The sequence below is a fragment of the Amblyomma maculatum genome, chromosome 8 (assembly GCF_055883805.1).
Source record: "Amblyomma maculatum isolate TAMU_Amacu chromosome 8, ASM5588380v1, whole genome shotgun sequence".
Lineage (NCBI taxonomy): Eukaryota > Metazoa > Arthropoda > Arachnida > Ixodida > Ixodidae > Amblyomma > Amblyomma maculatum.
The window spans coordinates 125,167,794-125,187,434 of record NC_139351.1 but is presented as its reverse complement, the minus strand read 5'-3'; the positions used below and the strand labels follow the sequence as shown (position 1 = coordinate 125,187,434).

At 45.3% G+C, this 19,641-nt stretch overlaps 1 protein-coding gene across 1 annotated transcript in view; it reads right to left on the bottom strand.

Moving 5' to 3' along the window:
* The window catches only part of LOC146182482 (A disintegrin and metalloproteinase with thrombospondin motifs 10-like), a 60,426-nt gene that overhangs the window by 15,033 nt on the left and 25,752 nt on the right, over positions 1 to 19,641 (bottom strand). Inside the window, exons 8-15 of the mRNA XM_084576005.1 lie at positions 17,025 to 17,108; positions 15,556 to 15,674; positions 14,814 to 14,863; positions 14,065 to 14,206; positions 13,085 to 13,216; positions 11,756 to 11,915; positions 10,885 to 10,980; positions 9,906 to 10,127 (exon numbers count right to left, since the gene is read on the bottom strand). Coding sequence (XP_084432131.1) covers positions 9,906 to 10,127; positions 10,885 to 10,980; positions 11,756 to 11,915; positions 13,085 to 13,216; positions 14,065 to 14,206; positions 14,814 to 14,863; positions 15,556 to 15,674; positions 17,025 to 17,108 — 1,005 coding nt within the window. The remainder of the gene's footprint in view (positions 1 to 9,905; positions 10,128 to 10,884; positions 10,981 to 11,755; positions 11,916 to 13,084; positions 13,217 to 14,064; positions 14,207 to 14,813; positions 14,864 to 15,555; positions 15,675 to 17,024; positions 17,109 to 19,641) is intronic.

The window sequence follows — 19,641 nt, the reverse complement described above, 5'->3', positions numbered from 1 at the left end:
CACAAAACGCAGAATAAATTTGGAAATTTTCCTAATTTCGCGGCTAGTTGGCGGCGTAGCTGGCTCTTTCCAGCCAAGGTTTCCTTTAATCATTGAAACATTGCTGCGGGAGTATAATGATCAGAAATAAACCTGGTAACACGAGTTTGGATGTGTTCAAGTTTTTCTCTGGGATACAAGCGAATAGAGCATGGCGTTCAGATTTGTAATGAAAAGCTGTTCTTTTTCTTTTTTTTTTTTTTTGGGGGGGGGGGGGGGGTGACTTTATGCAAGTGACGTCGAATGAGGCTAAGAATTTGAGGATACGCATAAGATGTTGAATATATCTACTCCTTGTCATGTTTACTGAAAACTCGACCCCAAGATATGTATGATGCTAAACCCTTCCAAGACGTCGGCAGACGTGCACGGGTGATTAGCACATGTTGACATTTACCATTCATCGGCATGCCCAACTTGACGAAACATAGGTTGCTGACTGCTAACATGTATAGTGATCATTTTGCACAGCATGATAAATGACAGAGTCGTGCAATATAACCTAAATTTGTACTCACGAGACGATACCACATCATTTATTATAGATTAAAAAAAAATCAAATACCGAGGCCAAAACAGACCCCCAGGAAGTCTGGGCTCCTGAAAGAACATGAGTTAGTTTAACTCTTTTGAACAAAGCATGTTGCGCTCAGAGACGAATGATTTCTGAACTGAGTAAATCTATTCACTATGGTATCCGAACTATTCATTTTATTTTTGAAGCATTCAATGCATACTTTACATTGTTACAAAAGGAAGTGACGCGCAAACGCACATTTCTGTGACCTACGGTCAAAGGTACCAGTAGAAACTTTCCATAACAGTCACTCATGAAATGGCTTGTCGCGAAGGCTAAATCCTCAAGAAAACAAACAAAAGAGGAAAAGACAACACACCAACTTAATCAGAAAACTCTGCCAACGCCGAGCAAACAAATGTCAGCAACCAAAGTGGCTATGATGATTGCATTGCAAAAGGGATGGTGCACTAAACGTAAAATTAAAAAGGAGTCATATATATCTGAGGCAATAATTGACAAGGCACAACGCTGATAGGATGAGGGAACAAATGAAATTGAAAATTTCAAAATGATCGTTGATGATGGCATGTACAGCATTGGGCTTAAGTCAGGTGGAATATATATTGATCCAGAGATTGACGAAATTTCTTCTTTCCAAAGGGATACGATCGCGTGCTACAATTCAGTTTGTTTATTGATTACAAGTTATGGCTGCATCAAGTATTTCGGGAATAAGCTGGTTTTCTATTTGCCGTTATAGTTGTGTTTATAAAGTTTGGAGGGCGGCAGCTGCAGTGTATACTTTCAGGACAGTGAATGGTCAAGTCACCGAATATTTTTTCTCTCGTTGTGAATATGCTTCTGCAGTCTTTTGCAGACACAAGTGGCCTGTCTCCCCGACGTATTCTTTGCGGCAAATAAAAAGATTTAAAATATAGGACTTCCAATGGCGCATATGAAACAACGGGTGATCGATACGCCTTACTGTACATTCATGCATTCGTTAGGCTGGTTTGTTCATGCGTCGATAAAATCTAAATAGACGGTGACGAGCACAAAATATTATAACTCTCGATCTCTGTGCAGTCCTTATCAGAATGTGGGACGTGATGAACGTCAGAACTAAAGGCTAGTTTTTTGCTTGACCTCTTGCATTCGGTGAAGTTCGATTTCATTTAACAATTTCTTGGCTTCTTAATGACTGGGAAATACAATCTGGTCCAGCAACATATGCACCAGACACATGGTAATTTCAATAATATCAAGGAGTGAGGAACTATAGCGAGGCAACCGGCAACAGACTACCTTACAACCGGTGATCATAGAACCCATTAGTTTTTCCGTCAGGTGTTATAATCTAATGTTGGGAGAAACAATGTTCTGTTTTTTGACATATTTTCACTCTGATAATTGCGTCTTTTTCGGTTGTGTGAATGTCAGTATAACCAAAAAATATATATTCTGTTCGACAAATTTAAGCGGCTGGAAACAGAAAACGGCAAGTTAACAGAGAGGCATTATGCCTTTCTGCCCTCTAAGTTGGGTTCCCTCTTCCGCACATAACTGCGTGGTGAATTTTTTTATTATAGCTGTGAAGTTCGCTGAACTTTCGGATGCGGTATTTGGTCTCCCGTGGTTGGCGCGAGGTAGCAATCAGGTGCACCTGTCACGGGGATTACCAAATTGGTGGGACCGCGGACGCACGACGGAGGCTCGGTTGTGCTGCAGAGCGCTCGTTCCCCCCTCGTCTTGCATTCCTACCAGAGATGTCTTTCCAGTGCCCAACTTCAGGCAGTGTTCACAGGGTTGAATGTCATTTCTGTGGCCAGTGCACTTTTTTTTAGGGCTATTGTGCGCAAGCAGGTACCTGTACAGTGGCTGACCACTGTGCGATGAGGCGTCAATGGTCGTTTGGGCTGCAGGTGCGAGCACCCTCAGAGACAACTTTCTTCTTCTTTTTTTTTTTTTTTTTTTTTTTTTACCAAGAGCCTTCAGCGATTGCTCCTGCTGCATACGTTGGTCTATGCACGTGTGTGGAAAAGAAAACGTAGGGGAAAGCAGAGGTTCGGAATGCAGTGACGTCAATGCTGTTTGTAAGTTTGCTTGGGACCTCCTTTCCCAAGTTTTTGATTAACATCCTTTCCCCAGTCTTTGATTAGCTGACGGAAACTTTATCTTCCTTTCCCTAATCGTCGATTGGTGAGAAGTGTTGCCTTTTTGAAGCCGTCCCCACCAAGGGCGGATACAGAAGGCTTAAAAGTAAGCGCTCTGGTTGAAACTAGGGCTGATTTTGTCTCATCAACCGGTCAGTCATGTAAATAGTTTTCTCCTTGCTTGTTTCTGCTTGTTTTATTTATGTGTGAATGAATAGTTACCCTTTTTTTTTCTGCCGCCGAGTGATGTGAATGTTTGCGAGTCCGAACCACCAATCCATCAAGAAACCCCGATTTCATCATCAAGTGTTCCTCACATCGCCACATGAAGGGGAAACTCAACTCGGCCATATTCACGGAAGATCCTGCTACAGGCGTACACAGTATAGTTGGCAAGGCCATTTCAAGCCCGCGACATCGAAGTCCTGCTGACGGCTGACCTGAAAATTGATTACGACTTCGTCGGCAGCACGACACATCAGAAGCAAATTCTTCGGATGCCGGCATTGATGAGACAAGTGATATGCAAGAATTCAAGCGGACTTATTTGATGCCACCTTTAGGTAAGCAGGTTCATCACATTTTGTTTGATTTTGTAGGTACAAAGTTACATATTTAATTTAGGCTGACCTCTATGGCTCTGTGATACATGGTTGACAATGCGTTAACAAGTGCAGGGTTGTAAGCAGTCGCCTTGACCAAGCCAGGAAGTCGGTTTTATTTTTGGGGCCATTTCACTGACTACTTAGCGATAATTATACTCTTTAGTAACATTCGCGTGTTCCCTCTTAACGATTAAGCCGGCCTGCAAAATTTAAAATTTGCAAGTGACTGAGCGCTCCTGAGTTGCAGCGTTAACTTAACCTAGAAAGCGTTCAGTGGCATAAAGTGGCAGAGCGAATAAAGAGGTCACACTATTGGTTCGGATATCAGCGCAGGCATCTAATTTTGCTATAGAATCATGACTGTGCAACATACGCGCAATTTGGACAGCAGTAATCTATTCTGTAGCGCGAAGGGGCGGTGGTGTGGTTGCAAGCTTTTGCCCTATCTTGATCCTAACAAAACGGTCAGGCCATCAATATGACCGGTGGCCTGCTTTCTTTGGTTTCGTTAACGACCTCCTTAAAGTTATGGGGAGTTTGAAGGTCAAAACATGGCACGAGAACATAGTCACATTTGCATTTTTTGTACATTGTGGTATTTATTTTACGCCCCAAAAGACGAAACTCATCCAGTTTGAAGAAAACAGCCGAAATGTGGATTTCTGAACATGCTCTTTTTTGATGAAAACTTTTGCAGTAAAAAGAATGCTAATTTGACTGCGCACTAGCTGGCTCTTCATAGAGCGCGCTGTCGCTGCACTTCGAAAATATCTAGCTTCTCTAAATGGCTACAATTCATCCTCAGCAGACGCATGCTTGAAACGCAGAGCACACTACCCATTAAAACTATTACGTATTCCCTGACCACGTCTGTAATGTCGGCAGTGCTAGCGCAAATGGATTTGTCTTACTTTTCATATTTACTGTGCTTTTCTTGGTGCCATTTACTTTTCACCTTCGTGATTGCTTTGCTTGTATTTTTCAAAAAAGACTCTTTTCAGGTTATCACGGCCAGTAACCCTGCTTTCTGGATCAGCAGTCACAGCCTGTGCATTCGGATATTTCTTTCAAGTCTAAGTGTTCTCCATTTTAACGCTGGTTCCTGCTCCTGAAGTGAGGAGCGCACATAGCATCAGCTAATGGTGGACGTACTTGGCTTGACAAAGACAAGTTTTCTCAATGAACTGTTGGTTAATGGGCTGAGGCTTTCCTTTCATCACGATCAGTTTGGCTGTTCGGTAATAAAAATTTGCTGATCCTTGTGGCTGTGCAGTGCTGAGAATTTACTATCTGCGTGGTAATTTGATAAAAATGCCTGAATGCCATAAAAATGCCTGAAAGGAAATTATTTCCTGCTGAGGAAAAATAAAGGAATCCGGGTTGATGATTTTCTATACCTGGATGTCTGGGAAGAGAAGCATTCCGACCCGATCATATTGATATTGCATAACGTTTCTTGTGCTATTTCTATTCTGACACTTATCCAATGATGTCCACTCACACTCACATCTACTCTCGCTCACAACCACTCACTAGCACTCACGTCCACTCTCGCTCACTACCACTCACTCGCACTCACGTCCACTCAAACTCACGTCCTCTCCCGTTTGCATCCACTGACTTACACTCACGTCCACTCCCACTCGCAACCACGCACTCGCACTCACGTCCGCTACCGCCCACATCCACTCATTCCCGTTCACACTCACCGCCGCTCCACTTTGTGGCCACTCACTCGCACTCACACTCACGTCCACTACCGCAGCATCCCCTCACTCCCACTCACACTCATCGCCGCTTCAATTTGTGGCCACTCACTCACACTCACACTCATGGCCGCTCCCATTCGCGGCCACTCACTCGCACTCACACTCATGGCAGCTGCCATTCATGACCACTCACTCACACTCACACTCACGACCGCTCTCATACGTGTCCACTCACTCACACTCACACTCACGGCGTGAGTGTGAGTGTGAGTGAGGCGATATGAGTGCACTCATGAGTGAGTGCGCCGACCTATGCCTGCTGTTGCGTAAATTTTATTACCACTACCAGTAACCCCATCTCTCGGCACTTTAGAAACCCCGTGACTTTCCAAGGCGGCGGGCTATTTTTCCAGCATTCTTCATGCCGTCGCCGTAGACACTCGCACTTGCTGGCCGACGAGTATGAGATCCAGGCGCGACAGCGATTTTACAACGTTGGCTCGCTTACTGCAGTACACGCTGCAAAGCACAGTCCACTTAGATCATCCGGGTGTGCAATTTGGTGCGGGAACTGTACGCGAACCATGCAGCTAATGCGCTGTTTCTCGTTTGCCCCTGTATACGAAATGGAGTGGCGTTTCTCTGACCATTTGTGACTTTGAACCATGGTGTTCTCGACGCCGTCGGGTTGCAGACCGATTGTTATGGTAACAGTTTTGTAGCTCTTCATTTAGATTTCTCTGCAGAAGTACTTGGAAAGCAACAGCCGACGTGCCGTCTTTGACAACTGTAAACACGAAGCGACCTTTTATTTTATGATTATTAGCCACGTGGCGGAGAACCTATGCCCCCATCCCTTCTCCGGTCGCGGTGGCTTTGCGGTTAATGAACTGGGGCACAGAGCCGCAACGCCTGAAGTCGCTCGTATGTGCGCATCTTGCACTGTGGTCAAGGCGTAGCACGGACCAGTCTCTACGCTCAATTATGTTTCTCGAATTTATTATTTCGACGCAGGCATGTCCGGTGCGGCCAGTGGGAATCTTGAGGACTCTTTCCGCCGTGGAGCGGCATCGGCGTGCTCCGCCACATGAAATAGCGGCCGTTGGAAAGACTCAAATCCCAATTGCATCCACGCCTCGTCATCTTCATTAGAGGCCCATTTTCTCGCGACTCGGATATCGCCCCTCAAGCCGTATTCTTTCGCGCTAACTTTCTTCCCTCCGAGCGGCAGGGTCGGCCGGCTCTCGCCAGCAGCTGGTAAAAGCGGGAACAAATAAAACCTGGGGAAAAAAAAAAAAAGAAGGAAACGAGAAGGTGACGACCGCGCATGCGTCGAGCCCTTCCTTACCTACCTTGCGTTCTCTCGTAGAGCTTTTAATGGGTAGTACGGCCTCGCGTTTTTGTAGCCCCGTAATGAAGAGGGATAGTTCAGAATCCCGCTACAAGGTGGCAGAGCACGCTTTCGGATAATTCTGGCGGCGCCCTTTCTAGCCCAGCCATTTCCTTACCGGCAGTCCATAGAAAGCGGCAGCGCGTTTGTGTTCTGATAGAATGGCCCCGGAGCGGCTAAACACGTGCTCATTATCAGCCGTGCCTGGTTCCCCCCCCCCCCCCCCCCCCCCCTCTTCCCTTTACCACTAGACGTCACCGGCTACTTTAATTGTTGATCTACCTTTGTCTATACAGAGATCCTGTTTAGAGAGGCGGTCGACACTGTGTTGAGCAAGGATTCTCTGGAAGGCAGAAGCGGGTCTTTTCAAAAAGGAGTAGAGTATTTTATGCATACTGCTGACTAGGACTTTGTGCAACAGGCGGCCTGATGTACGCGGCATACTATCATTGGGCAGGGCTTCCACAGACTCGATACTGGCATGCGTCTTTGATTACCGTCTCCGTGGATAGCTGCAGAGAGTTATACTTACTTTAGGAATTGCCATTGGCGAAAGCAAAACGTGCGAACGATATGAGTGGAGTGGCGAACGCCTTCTGCCTGCGCTTAAAGAGCATCTTGTTCTTATCGAAAGCAGTTCTCCGAGGCGTGCCTTTAGACTGGTGTTAGACTTTTTCCGAACTTGCTTAAGGGAAAGCCGGAACGCAACAGTATCTGGACCGGATACAAAAGAGCACTCGGAAAGCCAAAATGGCCCTGATGCCGACGATGCCCTTCAGATCGTCAAAAATGCCGAGAGGTGCAGCAAGTACAGCAGGTGCTATTTTACTCTCAACACTGCAAACGCTTGTCGCTTACGATGAAATACAAGCATAAAAAGACAAGTCACCATCATTCGTCATTTGTAGTTGGCGAAAAGATATTCCCATCGCGTTCCAGATTCAAAACGAGTCTTGACTCTGGTGCCGTGCAGCTACAGCACCAAAATGGCCAAATGTCAAAATGCTTAGTATAGGTTCACTATCTGCTTCACTTTGGGACAAAATACCCAGCAGCACATAGACATGGCCATGCGTAGGTTCAGCAGTATTACGCGGATACGCTATGGAAAGTGCTGTTCTACCCTCAGGAAATACTATTCATGGTTTGGCGTAAAATTTATTTTAAGATTTAACTTTTATAAACCGCAAATTGTACACTAGAAATAACACTCGTAAGTTTCCTGTCACATTTCTTTTGCACGAGACATTAGACCTTGCATGTTTTGTCGATACGCATATCCATTAGTGATCACGCTAGCGGATTTCCTCTCCTATGATTCTGGGGAAGACATTATCATCTCACAGTTCGCACCCCTGTGCATGGGAAATCACTGTAGCAAACGTTTTTGATAAATTAATAGATTAATCAATAAAAATTTTATTTTGTCCTCCAGGGCCTTAACCCCTCCGTTGTCCGTACACTGTACCTACATCGGAAATCTCGGCAGCAGATTCCTTGTTCTGTCCCTTTGGACAATACCTTAGTCTCTTTGCTCTTTGTCTATATTCAACGCGGGGCCGCAGGGACCGAGTATCTGTCGAAGTCTTGTTTCCTCGCCTCATCTTATTAAGAACACCTTTAGTAACGAACGGCTGTCGCTCAGTGAGTGGCACCTCATGCAGAGCGTGTGGCAGACTCAAAGAGAGTGCCTGATTGGTGCGGAAAGCTGCGGACACGTGTGCTTTCCGGAAACTGAGGCTGTTATTCGCCCACACAGACACTTTTCGCGGCACTGGGTCCCTGTTCGGTATAGCTATACATCAATGCAACGAGCGCCTTTTGTGTTTGCCAAGACTGGGAGAGCGGTTAGGATAGCAAATATGAAGCTGCTGTAGGTACTGGAAGGAAGGTGCTTTTTGAAAGCCATTCGAGGCTGTGTGGGCGACAAAGACATTTGTTTCACGATCATTTACAGCGGTTTCACGGAGATAATTATTCGACAGATTTGGATGCGTGCAGAGAAACATTAATGGGCTCGGAGGTGACTCCGCAATTATTTAGAGCAACTGGGATTGTTAAATTCGCATTCAAAATTTGAATGCGCCGGCGTTTTCGAGATTGGACGCCATTGAATTGGGGTCGCAGTAATACCACCAAGCCCGAGACTCAGGTCAACGGCCAACAAGCCAACAGTCATATACTTTCAATTGAATGGAACTGCTTTCATAATCACCCTTCACCTGTTTTTTAAGGCGAAATTGCCTCGCGAGTGGCGTGAGTAGGCGAGGACAGGAAGTGCTAACTAAAAATATAACGCCAGTTTTTATCACAAATGTGACGCAATAAATACTTGTGGACCGTTTAAGATGACGTAATACCATTTCGCTTCCCATTTATAACATCCAACTTCTAGTCAGTTTGGAGGCCGGTCTGTGGAGGGATCCGAACCGACAACATGTATACCTCCGCCTGCATGTAGATACCGCTATTGTCTTTTTGCTGAAAAGCCAAGCCAACAAAAGACGTTTACCACTTCGCCAAACCCTGTGCCAGTCTCTCGTTGCTAAACCGCCAAGAAAAACCATGCAGAACAGTGTATTCTGACGACTCAATCGGTTCAAGCCGACTTTAACCCGTGTTGTTAAGGCGAATGCATTACTAGGCGAAATTGTGTCTGCAAAACCTGTCATCAAACTGTCTCTCCGGATGTGACGTCATAACCTGGTGATTCCATATCGAGTCATTGGTCAATAAATGTAGTTATTAATGATAATAAAATATCACGGTAAAGTTATATATTACTAGCGTAACAATTAATGAAAAAGATAATTAGAGATATATAGTGATAAAAATCATTAGTGATGAGCTAATTACCACTAAGATAATTAGTGACGTGTGCTTTCGCACGCTCCCAAATGCAATTTCTGCAGTAAGTTTTTTTTCTTCTCCTTACTGTAACAATAATAACAATTGCATATCTGTACGACACACTAGCAGCGCACGGGCATTTGTGCGTGACAGCAATATTATTTTTTTTTTCTGTTAAATGTAGACTGCATGTGGAGTTGAATGAACAAGGAGAATCGACTCGTTGTAGGCGTTCTGGGAGATGTTGTGAAGTTGTCATGCGTTAAAAGCGCGATAGCGTTTCACATACATGGAGGGTACGTTTTTGACTTTTTTTCTTTCATTCATTGCGCACTTTCGCGTTATAACGGACAACAGCGACGACACCGGCTTCTCTGCGACACGGGGCCATTACGCTATCGCATAAAAGAGAGCTTTAATGTGCGCCAGAAACGGCATCTAGCACGCCAGCAAGTGCGTATTCATTGCCATGGTAGTGATTTTCGGCACTTAACACGCGTACATCGAATGTGTGGCCTTAGGTTCCTTATAGCGTGAATAATTTCCTGCTGGAAGCAGCAAAGCAGGCAGGCGTCGAATTCGCAGCGTGCCTTTCATCCGCCACACAGAACGGAACCCCAGCAATTTATAGGTACTCGCCTTGGAGTCGTCACAGAGCCTCGTCCTGAGCGCGTCTCCCGAGCATGTGGCTGCTGTGTTGCGCGGCTTGGGCCGGTCGCAGCGCCGCCGATCTCGGCTGAATCCCCGAGCGTTGTCCAGGCACCCGGAATGGCACGAGTCCCGACGCCAGGGACCCCATCCGCCCACCACCTTCTTCAGGGAACCGGGCCGGGCTTGCGTGCACTGGCCGTGGAGGCACCACTGGGGGCAACACAAGCAGCGGCTGTTTTCGACCGTTCGTATAACGTTCGCGCGGCATTTAATAGCATGCTATCGTTGACCGCGCATCAAACTTCAATTGAAGCCATACCCAAGACAACACGGATCATGCGCATAATATTGGTACTAGCTTGGCGATGTCCGGACCGACACGGGCCGGTAGATGTCCAACACGCTTCAAATATTGGGCTATATTGGTCTGTGCTGCATGAGACGAAATAAACTGAGGAATCAATAACTGTATCTCTGGCTCTGTAAGGCATGCTCGTCGGTACTCTTGACCCGACAGTAGAAGCACCTTGCAGCAATTTACCTTATATGCGCGTTGATAAACACGCTGAGGCTTATGCGTCGAAATGATAACTGGAATAATTGGTTCAGAGGAAAGGAAAGGCGTAGTATCTGTCACACTTGTTTTGTGGACACCTGAACCGCGCCGTAAGGAAAGAGAGGGAGGTGGGAGTCAAAGCAAAAAGAGAGAAAGGCGTGCTGGGTAGTGGACGTGACATCAAGAATGTGACGTCACGCAACCGGAAGTAGAGCCGAAAAAGGGCATGGGAAGGAATTGGCGCTCAATTTGAAAGTACCAAATACTAAAAGGGGTAAACAAGAACTGAAATAATGGGACGTAGAGGATGTGACGCCACGCAACCGACTGCGGAGTGTGTATATGAGATATGAACGTCTAGTGTAAAGTGTGTCACACTATTGAACAGCATTTCTGCTGAAGCTCACACACGTTGTGGTCGCCGCAGAAAGTTCCGTCCAGGGCCGGCCCCGCCTTGTAGTATCCCTGGCGGTTGCGTGTCTTGCATATCACTTGCTCGCAGACATGCTGGAAGGGAAAACACTGATTAATAAAATTACGAGGGACTTTAGGAACTAATTTAGTGAAAGGTGAAAGCCTAAGTGCCGCGTACTGCTACGCTACTTAATTAGTTAACTAATCAGACATGAGTTAACTAGTTATTAGATAGAAAATATTAAAATTAGTCATTATTTAGACATAATGAATTACTAATTAGGCATCAATTATTAATTATTAAATAAATTAATCAGTCAGTAATTAGCAATGGGACTTAGACGGACATATAAGGCACGCATTTGCGCATACTGTGGTGGGGCTCTGTGATTGGTCGAGATATCTTTGACGTCATCCCGCCTCGGCCAATCAGGCCAAAAGCGGGACACATTTGTCTACGACAGCATGAGCCCATTAAAGGCTTTCGCCTTAAAATTAATGATTTTGACACTGACCCACGCAACGTAAAAATGTGACCATAAGTTTGTGTTCTCAGCGTAGGCAATATTTTTTTTTTTTTTTTTTTTTAGCATTCAGGAATGTGTCACAAGATATCCTGCTGTTTACGGCTGCTGTAAGGTGAAATGTGTATAGCCGTGGCAGAGCCAGTTCTGTATTGATTATGGGATAGTTTCGGGTGTTGTAGAGAAGGGTAATCATGACAATAGTATTTATGTCCGTGCGATAAGACAACAGACATTTCTTTCGTGTTTTTAGATCAGTCGGCCCTTAATTTTCCCGTGAAGTGTATTCCAGTGAACATGCTCGCGGGTATAACTCGAAGCATTGCTTTCGCTCGGCAACTTACGGTAATGAGGCTAGTGTTGTACAGCTCCGCATCGTGGTCACGCAGAAATATCTTGCATTGGTCGTGGGCGTCCCATTCCTGACCCGGGAGAGTCTCAGGGTCTTCCAAGTCCGGAAGACCGGTCACTCCATCCGGCCTGTTGGACAGGCAGGTCCGGTCGCTACCAAGCAAGAAACGGAATTGAATTCAGCATTAAATCGACGCGCACTGCAAAATCAGCCTTCGGCCAGCTCAAGTGAGCAGCCATGAATATTGAGCCCGTGCGACGTTGAGGTCAACTCAACGAACAATAGTACTACTATTCGGGTGTCTTTAACGCAATGGGCTAAAACCACGATGGCACAATCACGAATTGAACAGGAACAATGACAGCGAGGACAGGACATGTTCCCAAGAAAAGAATACGATGGCTTGAGGTCTTGGCATTGCCACAGTTAAGGTCACATTTAAGTCTCGTTCTAGCCGCGTTGGTCTATTGTCAAACTGTCTTAGAGGCGTGAAACACGACGGAATTAGATAGAAAGAGCGGCAGTCGACGTACTCTTTGTTCTAGGTATCTTTCACTTGCGTGTTTGGTGCAACGCAGTCAGCGTGAAGCTAATAACTGCTGTCGGCTTGTTAGCAATTAAGGAACATTACGAAATCAAATCATAGTCTGAACAGGAACTACACTCTGTAAGGGCTCTCATTTCACTACCATAGGGGTACGGTATGCTGCTCCTGCCCTGGGGTAGATATCCATAAATATAAATACTGAATACTTTATACTGTTTAGCGAAGCAGGCCACCAAAATCATCCGTGCTAGGTATACTCCAGAACGCCTCTCTCGCTGTGCTTCGAAAGTCGTCGTTTCAATCAGTTCGCCCCTTGAGTATAATTCTATGGTGGCCGACAAGAAGACATAAAGGCTGCTTATCTCACGCATAAGCCGGGTTCAGGCTACAAATATTTACTGCACAGAGATGCACTCAATGAACTCAGCATCCTGCTACAAGACAACTGTGAACAGACCAGACAATACAGAGATTTAGTTTACCTTGATCCGCGATCCGCCACCGTGGCCCTCTACCGCGTGTGGTCAGGGCGCACAAGCTGATTGTTCTCGACGCGACAGGTCTATGTGCCGACATCTATCGGCGTCAAGAGGATCTGGGCGTGCGCAGTGAAATGCGCGGTGGTGGATCACGGTAGCAGATCGCGGTAAACTAAAACCCTCTAATACATGCAGATTGCTCTGCAGAAGGTGATGTAATCAGAGTGTTCCATATACCAACAGCGAACCAATTTTGGCTTCCAGGTGCATTACAAGTCAGGAGCAGTATACGAACCCCATCTTGTGGATGACCAGGGCGCTGCAGGGGGACCAAGTGGTCTCTCCCTTAGTGCCTCGGCTAGGCGACATGATGAAGCCGTTGGAAGGGCAGTCGTTGTGGGGCCAGCCGTCGTGCAGCATGCCCAGGCTGAACGCAGAAAACAAAATTATGTTCTAACGTCACGACCATCTGTATCCTCGAGATAATGTGATCGCTCTCTGCGTGGAATTTTCTGCAAAAAAAGGAAGTGGCTTCCCCACGCAGAGCAGAATTCATCTAGCGTACACAGCTAATCTCGCGAGGTATCTTTTGATAGCTTCCAGTTCATGGCAGACTTTTATAAAGGACATTACTGACGTGCTCTCGGGAAGCTTCGCTCAAGTTGAACTATGCATGAATTATTGCAACTGGGCAATGAAAATGAATTTCTTGTTAGAGCTATTTAATCATTAATATCATGAAATGTTCTCACGCTTTACACCCCAACATGGCGATTCATTAAACGCCAAGAATGTTAATGAACCGTAGAGCCAACTGTAGGCAGTCAAAAAACCTATACATAAATCCGAAGAAAAAATACAGAATTGCGCTTAGCTTCAATTAAGAGCTTAATGGCGAAGGCATTTCCTCATTCTTCTTTTCTTCCTATTCTGTTTAACTCTTCTCCTCTTCCTTTATCTTGCGTGTTTATGTACTCGTTATACTTTCATTACTTTATTTATTTGGCTTCGTCGTCAGTACCTATTACAACGTCCTTACCGGGGCAATTATGTTCATCAGACCCTATTGCGACGTCTCGCTGACATATCTCGCGGACACATCTCGCATATGCGAGATATTCACCATGAGTCTAAAAAGGCATTCGCCTTAAAAACGGCAACTTCTTTAACCTCCCTCTGCCGCAGACGATGGATGCGTCCGAAAATCTTGCAAGACGCTGTCTGATTCTAACAAAAAGTTTCTCAGCAAGGAAGGAGGCCGTAGGTGCCACTCACTTGTGTCCGATCTCGTGTGCCGCCACGTAGGCTGATGTCCAACCGGCCGAGGCGTACGGCTTGCCCGTCTCGCTCGTGGTGCCGATCTCGGTGATCACGCAGTTGTGATCCCGGTGGCACACTCCGCCCACAGGGGCTAACCCTGTCGTGGTGCACAATAGCGAGTTGAGTTCGCAAAGAATCCCTAATGCTCGCAAAGATGCCCGCGTACACAAGCCTCAAACCGTGTTCTCTAAAACCTGAACAGTTACCACCTTGAAAATCCGACGTGTTAAACCAACGAAACATCGACAGACATTACCAACGTTCCTAATACGTCCCGTACTCGGCGTGCTGGTCAGAAAAAGTTGGTAACTAGAGTCCTGGGTAGAAACGTGGCTAGTGTGCCTGACTTGGTGCAGTGTGTTCGATTTTATCCGAATAGATTTTTTCGACGTGCGCTATGTAGCTCTAGACAAACAAGAAAACTGATCCAAACTGTTCGTTGTAGGCCATTTCCCTAATCCCAGTTCCTAGGCACTCACTATAGCAGCGCGGTTTCCTCCAGTAGAAACAAAAATCTAACAAACATAGGCGCTTTCTGAAAGCCGGGGGCTGATTGAGTGGATTCACGCCATCGTAAAATAATGTTCCATACTTTTTTGAGCATGTTGCATATATCGCGTGCATGATTTAAATTAGTTTCCGATGATGCCTGTGGCTTCGATGACGCTTGTAGCAGTTTGCAATACGAAGTAAGAAGCACGTACCCATCGTTACGACATTTCGTCGCCCGTCCTCAATGGCGAAGAAGTTCAGCCTGAAATGAAAGAACATGTTGGGGAATAACTTTTTCGCTAAGATTGGTATCTCGTAACACGATACAGCACCGGGAGAGAACGCCGATATCTTTTTGCAAATAAATAAATCACGAACGCTTCCTGGCAAAAGAGACTAAATGTCTGCAGATACGAAGGGAATCAGTCATTCTGGCATGAAGGTTGGTTGTCTGGTCGCGTTATTTTTGATTTCGAGCACGCTGTAAATGAAAACCCTAGAGAAATTTCAAACATTTGAACCAATGTGTCGGCTGCCTGTTTTTGATGTATGAAATTGTTTTTTGGAGCGAAAGCTCTACTATGCCAGGTTTCGCCAAGGACATCGGGAGGGACAATTTGACCTTGAAGCCAGGAACTTTCAGTTTTGTTTAAAGTTAAGTCATTTAACATAACGTTGACGAATTCCCCAATGACCTTGATCTCTGCCTTTTGACATGGAAGCTTTAAACCAAGCCAAGCATAGTTCTTGCTCTGTATCTAAGTTTAGAAGAGTTATACCCCCATTAATTTTGTTTCCACTTTGCAGATGCCTTAAATGTTCTTGATAAATACTTAAGTTTATTATATCACTATTTGGCAATATTTTATCTTGACTCACTTCGACGCTGACGGCCACGGCAACTTTCGCGGGCAAAGTGAGCCACACAGCTGCTACATTGGTATTGTAGATTACCCAGACAGGTAGAGAGCGGCATCCCAGCGCGACTCATCCGCCAGGTTCCTGTTGGCTTGGTACTTGCAGAAGGAAGACAGCAAGAGGTCCCGGTTGCCGTTGTAGTGAGGTAGGTCGGCCTGCAAATAAATGTTCACCGTCATTGCTTGCATCTAAAAGAGAAAAGCGCGATTCTATAGCTCCCTCTGGTGAGGAGAACACGAGATCCGAAGATCCGAAAGTAGAGATAAGGGGCATGGAGAATTAAAACAAGGGGTAAATCGAGAGGAGGACATTAACTTTCAGCGAAGTCCAGGGGTTCCGCAATGGGCAGACGGCGCATGAAGGACACGAGTGCATGACTAAATTTACGTACGCGTATGGACAAGACACACACGGACACATGATAACGCGTACTCTGACGTCAGAGTAGCGTTGGAAGGTTGAGTTTCAGGTAGAAAAAAATACGCGTGTATTATTACAAACTATTTCTGGTGCATTCAGCTCTGTGACGAATGCTACCACTTCTGCTTATCACTCCTCCTTGTAGTGTTACTGAGAAACAGTCAGTTTGCGCGCTGAAATTTTCGTTTCAGTTTTTCGTTACAAGAAACGTATTTAGAACGCATGATAATTTTTTTTTAACGTTAAAAATTTTTTATTTTCAAACTTGTGAGACAAACGTAGGTGCGGTGTGCGCAGGATTCTAGACACGGCGGACATGCCCTACGCTATAGAACTCAGTAATTGACTGAATAATTAGCTAAAATTAAACATGCAACTTTCTGAGCTTTCTATATTATACTTTGGGGGATGCGTTATATAGCAAACTGAAGCAAGTCAGCATCAAAAGTGAGTCCACTCTGTAAAGTTTCTTTATGATAGGAAATGTGCTCCCAAATATCGAACTTCTCAATATTTATCTGAAAGCACGTTGAGTTGGTTAAACGGTGTTTAATATTTATAAAATGTCGCTGTATTTCTCATGCGCCCATGAGACGTTGTTTTTGTATCTGATGATCGAGAACGACGATATTACGCACAGGGGCATCTTTTTGCATGCATGCAGTGCAAGAAAGAAAAGAACATTAAAGCAACAACACAACAAGCTTTCAAAAGATCTTTTTTCTCCCCTTCGACGTTGGTGGCCTTTAATGTCTAAATGCAGTCGCTCTTTTTCTAAAATAAAAAAAAAGGTAAAATTGATTACCCATTTCCGTTACATCAACATATATTTATTGAGAGAAATCCCGCACACAACGTTGGCTTGGCTATAAAGTTCGATTGCACAGATCATATCGACGTTTATCTTGCTGTTTTCAAGATAAAAATATGCGAACTGTCAAAAAGTCACCAAGTATATTCCGTGGCATCTTTCTATCTGGTTCATGCGCCCCCAAATTTATGCGTATCCAAGCTTGGCGTGCAGAAAAGCTTTGCTGACATCAGCGGCGCTGCGATATATGTTCTCTGCCCAATTTCAAACTTACCGGCTGCGTCTCCTGCAGTTCGAGATGGACCAACGATATGTAGACCTTCTCCCTCAGTGACGGCTGCACGTATATGGCCTGCACCTGCAACGGAAAGGCGAGAAGAACTGCGGCTCAGCAGGTTTTATTTGGTCAGGCCGAGAGGGCCCCAGAACAATGATCCAAGCAAGTCCACGTCATTTCTGGAGGGTTGATAAGCTACTTGGGCTGGATGGAACAGTAACGGAAAGGAGGGTCCGCTGTATTCTTTCAAAGTTATATATACCGTGAAGAAGCATGTAGAGTCTTTTCGGAAAAACAGCGAACACTAGACAAAGTCTTTCTTCTTTTTGTACAGTGTCCACTTCATTTTTTTTCCAATGTGCTATACCAACTGCTAGAAAAACTGGCCACCCTGTATACGCAGTGCCTGGTGTCATCGATGGTACCGGAACCATGGAAGAATGCAAACATTATCCTCATTCACAAAAAAGGGGACTCTAAGGACCTTAAAAATTACAGACCAATCAGCTTACTGTCTGTTACGTATAAGGTATTTACTAAGGTAATCGCTAATAGAATCAGGACAACCTTAGACTGCAATCAAGCAAAGGATCAAGCAGGGTTTCGGAAACGGTACTCTACTATCGATCATATCCATACCATCAATCAGGTGATAGAAAAATGCTCGGAATATAACCAGCCCTTATACATAGCATTCATTGATTACGAAAAAGCATTTGACTCAGTTGAAACCTCGGCGGTGATGCAGGCATTGCGAAATCAGGGGGTAGACGAGCCGTACGTGAAAGTGCTGGAAGATATATATAGTGGCTGCACAGCAACCATAGTTCTGCATAAAGAAAGTAACAAAATTCCCATAAAGAAAGGTTTTCGGCAAGGAGACACAATCTCCCCAGTACTATTCACAGCTTGTTTAGAGGAAGTATTCAGAGACTTGGAATGGGAGCAGTTAGGGATAAGGGTAGATGGAGAATACCTCAGTAATCTGCGATTTGCTGATGACATTGCCTTGCTAAGCAACTCGGGGGATGAACTGCAAATAATGATTGATGACCTAGACAGAAAAAGTAGAAAGGTAGGCTTGAAAATCAATATGCAGAAGACTAAGGTAATGTTCAACAGCCTCGGGAAGGAACAGCAGTTTACTTTAGGTAGCGAAATACTGGAAGTAGTAGGCGAATATGTCTGCTTAGGACAGGTAGTAACCGCAGATCCGGACCATGAAAAGGAAATAACAAGAAGAATAAGATTGGGATGGAGCGCATTTGGCAAGCACTCGCAGATTATGACTAGCAGCTTACCGGTATCGCTCAAGAGGAAAGTATACAACAGTTGCGTCTTGCCTGTACTCACCTATGGGGCTGAAACGTGGAGGCTAACCAAGAGAGTTCTACTTAAGTTGAGGACAACCCAGAGGGCTATGGAACGAAAAATGGTAGGGGTAAAATTAAGAGATAGAAAGCGTGCAGAGTGGGTCAGAGAAATAACTCAAGTTCCCGACATTCTAGTGGAAATTAAGAAGAAGAAATGGACATGGGCAGGACATGTAGTGCGAAGAGAGGATAACCGATGGTCGCTGAGGGTAACAAACTGGATTCCAAGGGAAGGAAAGCGTAGCAGGGGGCGGCAGAAAGTTAGGTGGGCGGATGAGGTTAAGCAGTTCGCAGGTGTCAAGTGGATGCAGCTAGCACAGAACCGGGTTAAGTGGAGAAATATGGGAGAGGCCTTCGCCCTGCAGTGGGTATAGTCGGGCTGATGATGATGATGATGATGATACCAACTAGTTCAAAACGTCGTTCTTCAAGTCAATCGCACCGAGCGAATTCAAGTGTCCCCACCGACGTGCGGAGACTCGCTTCACGACATCTCCTGCTCTGAACAAGGTTTGAAGGAAGAGCAGACTTTGGAACCTTATCGGCTCGTCTCGACTCCTACTGCACTTGAGGCAGATCAGTTCGGGCTCTTTTGTGAGATTGATATGTATCACTATTGCAGAGAGGAAGAAGAGCTAATTGCTATACTCATGCGCAATGCTGTTTTGGCTACCAAATACGGCAAAATTTCGACGAAACCTGAAGCAGTTGTAGTGAGCGCGCCATTGTTTGCATTTTCGCGAAATAGCAAATTACGAAATCGTCTCCCGACGGTGTTCCGAGATCATGGCGAAAAACACAAGTGCGAGTGAGTAAGCTTCACCCTCATGCTTTGAAATGCGTGCCAACCACTGCAACCACTCGCCTGGTGCGCGAAAAGTTCGCGATTTTTTCCTCGCTTTCGCCGCAGCCGCACGCCCAGCCACTCCAATAGGTACAAGAATCTTGCTGGTCCATTGTACGAATTACTTGAGATAAAAAGTTTTTTTAGAAAAGGGGTCTCCAGCCTCATCTTGACCATAAGAAGTATACCTGTGTGCTTTTGTGACAGGATGGTGTTGCGTCGTGTTGCATTGTGTTCAATTTAATGACATGTAAGGAGCTCATTTTACTGTGCACCAAACACAAGGCTATTATCTTGTGTTTAGTGGAGTACAGTCCACTTATTTTTCAGTTTGTTTAGGACAATTTCTTCGTTCAGAAAATGAAAATGGAAACAATAATGGGACGCTTAAATTTTG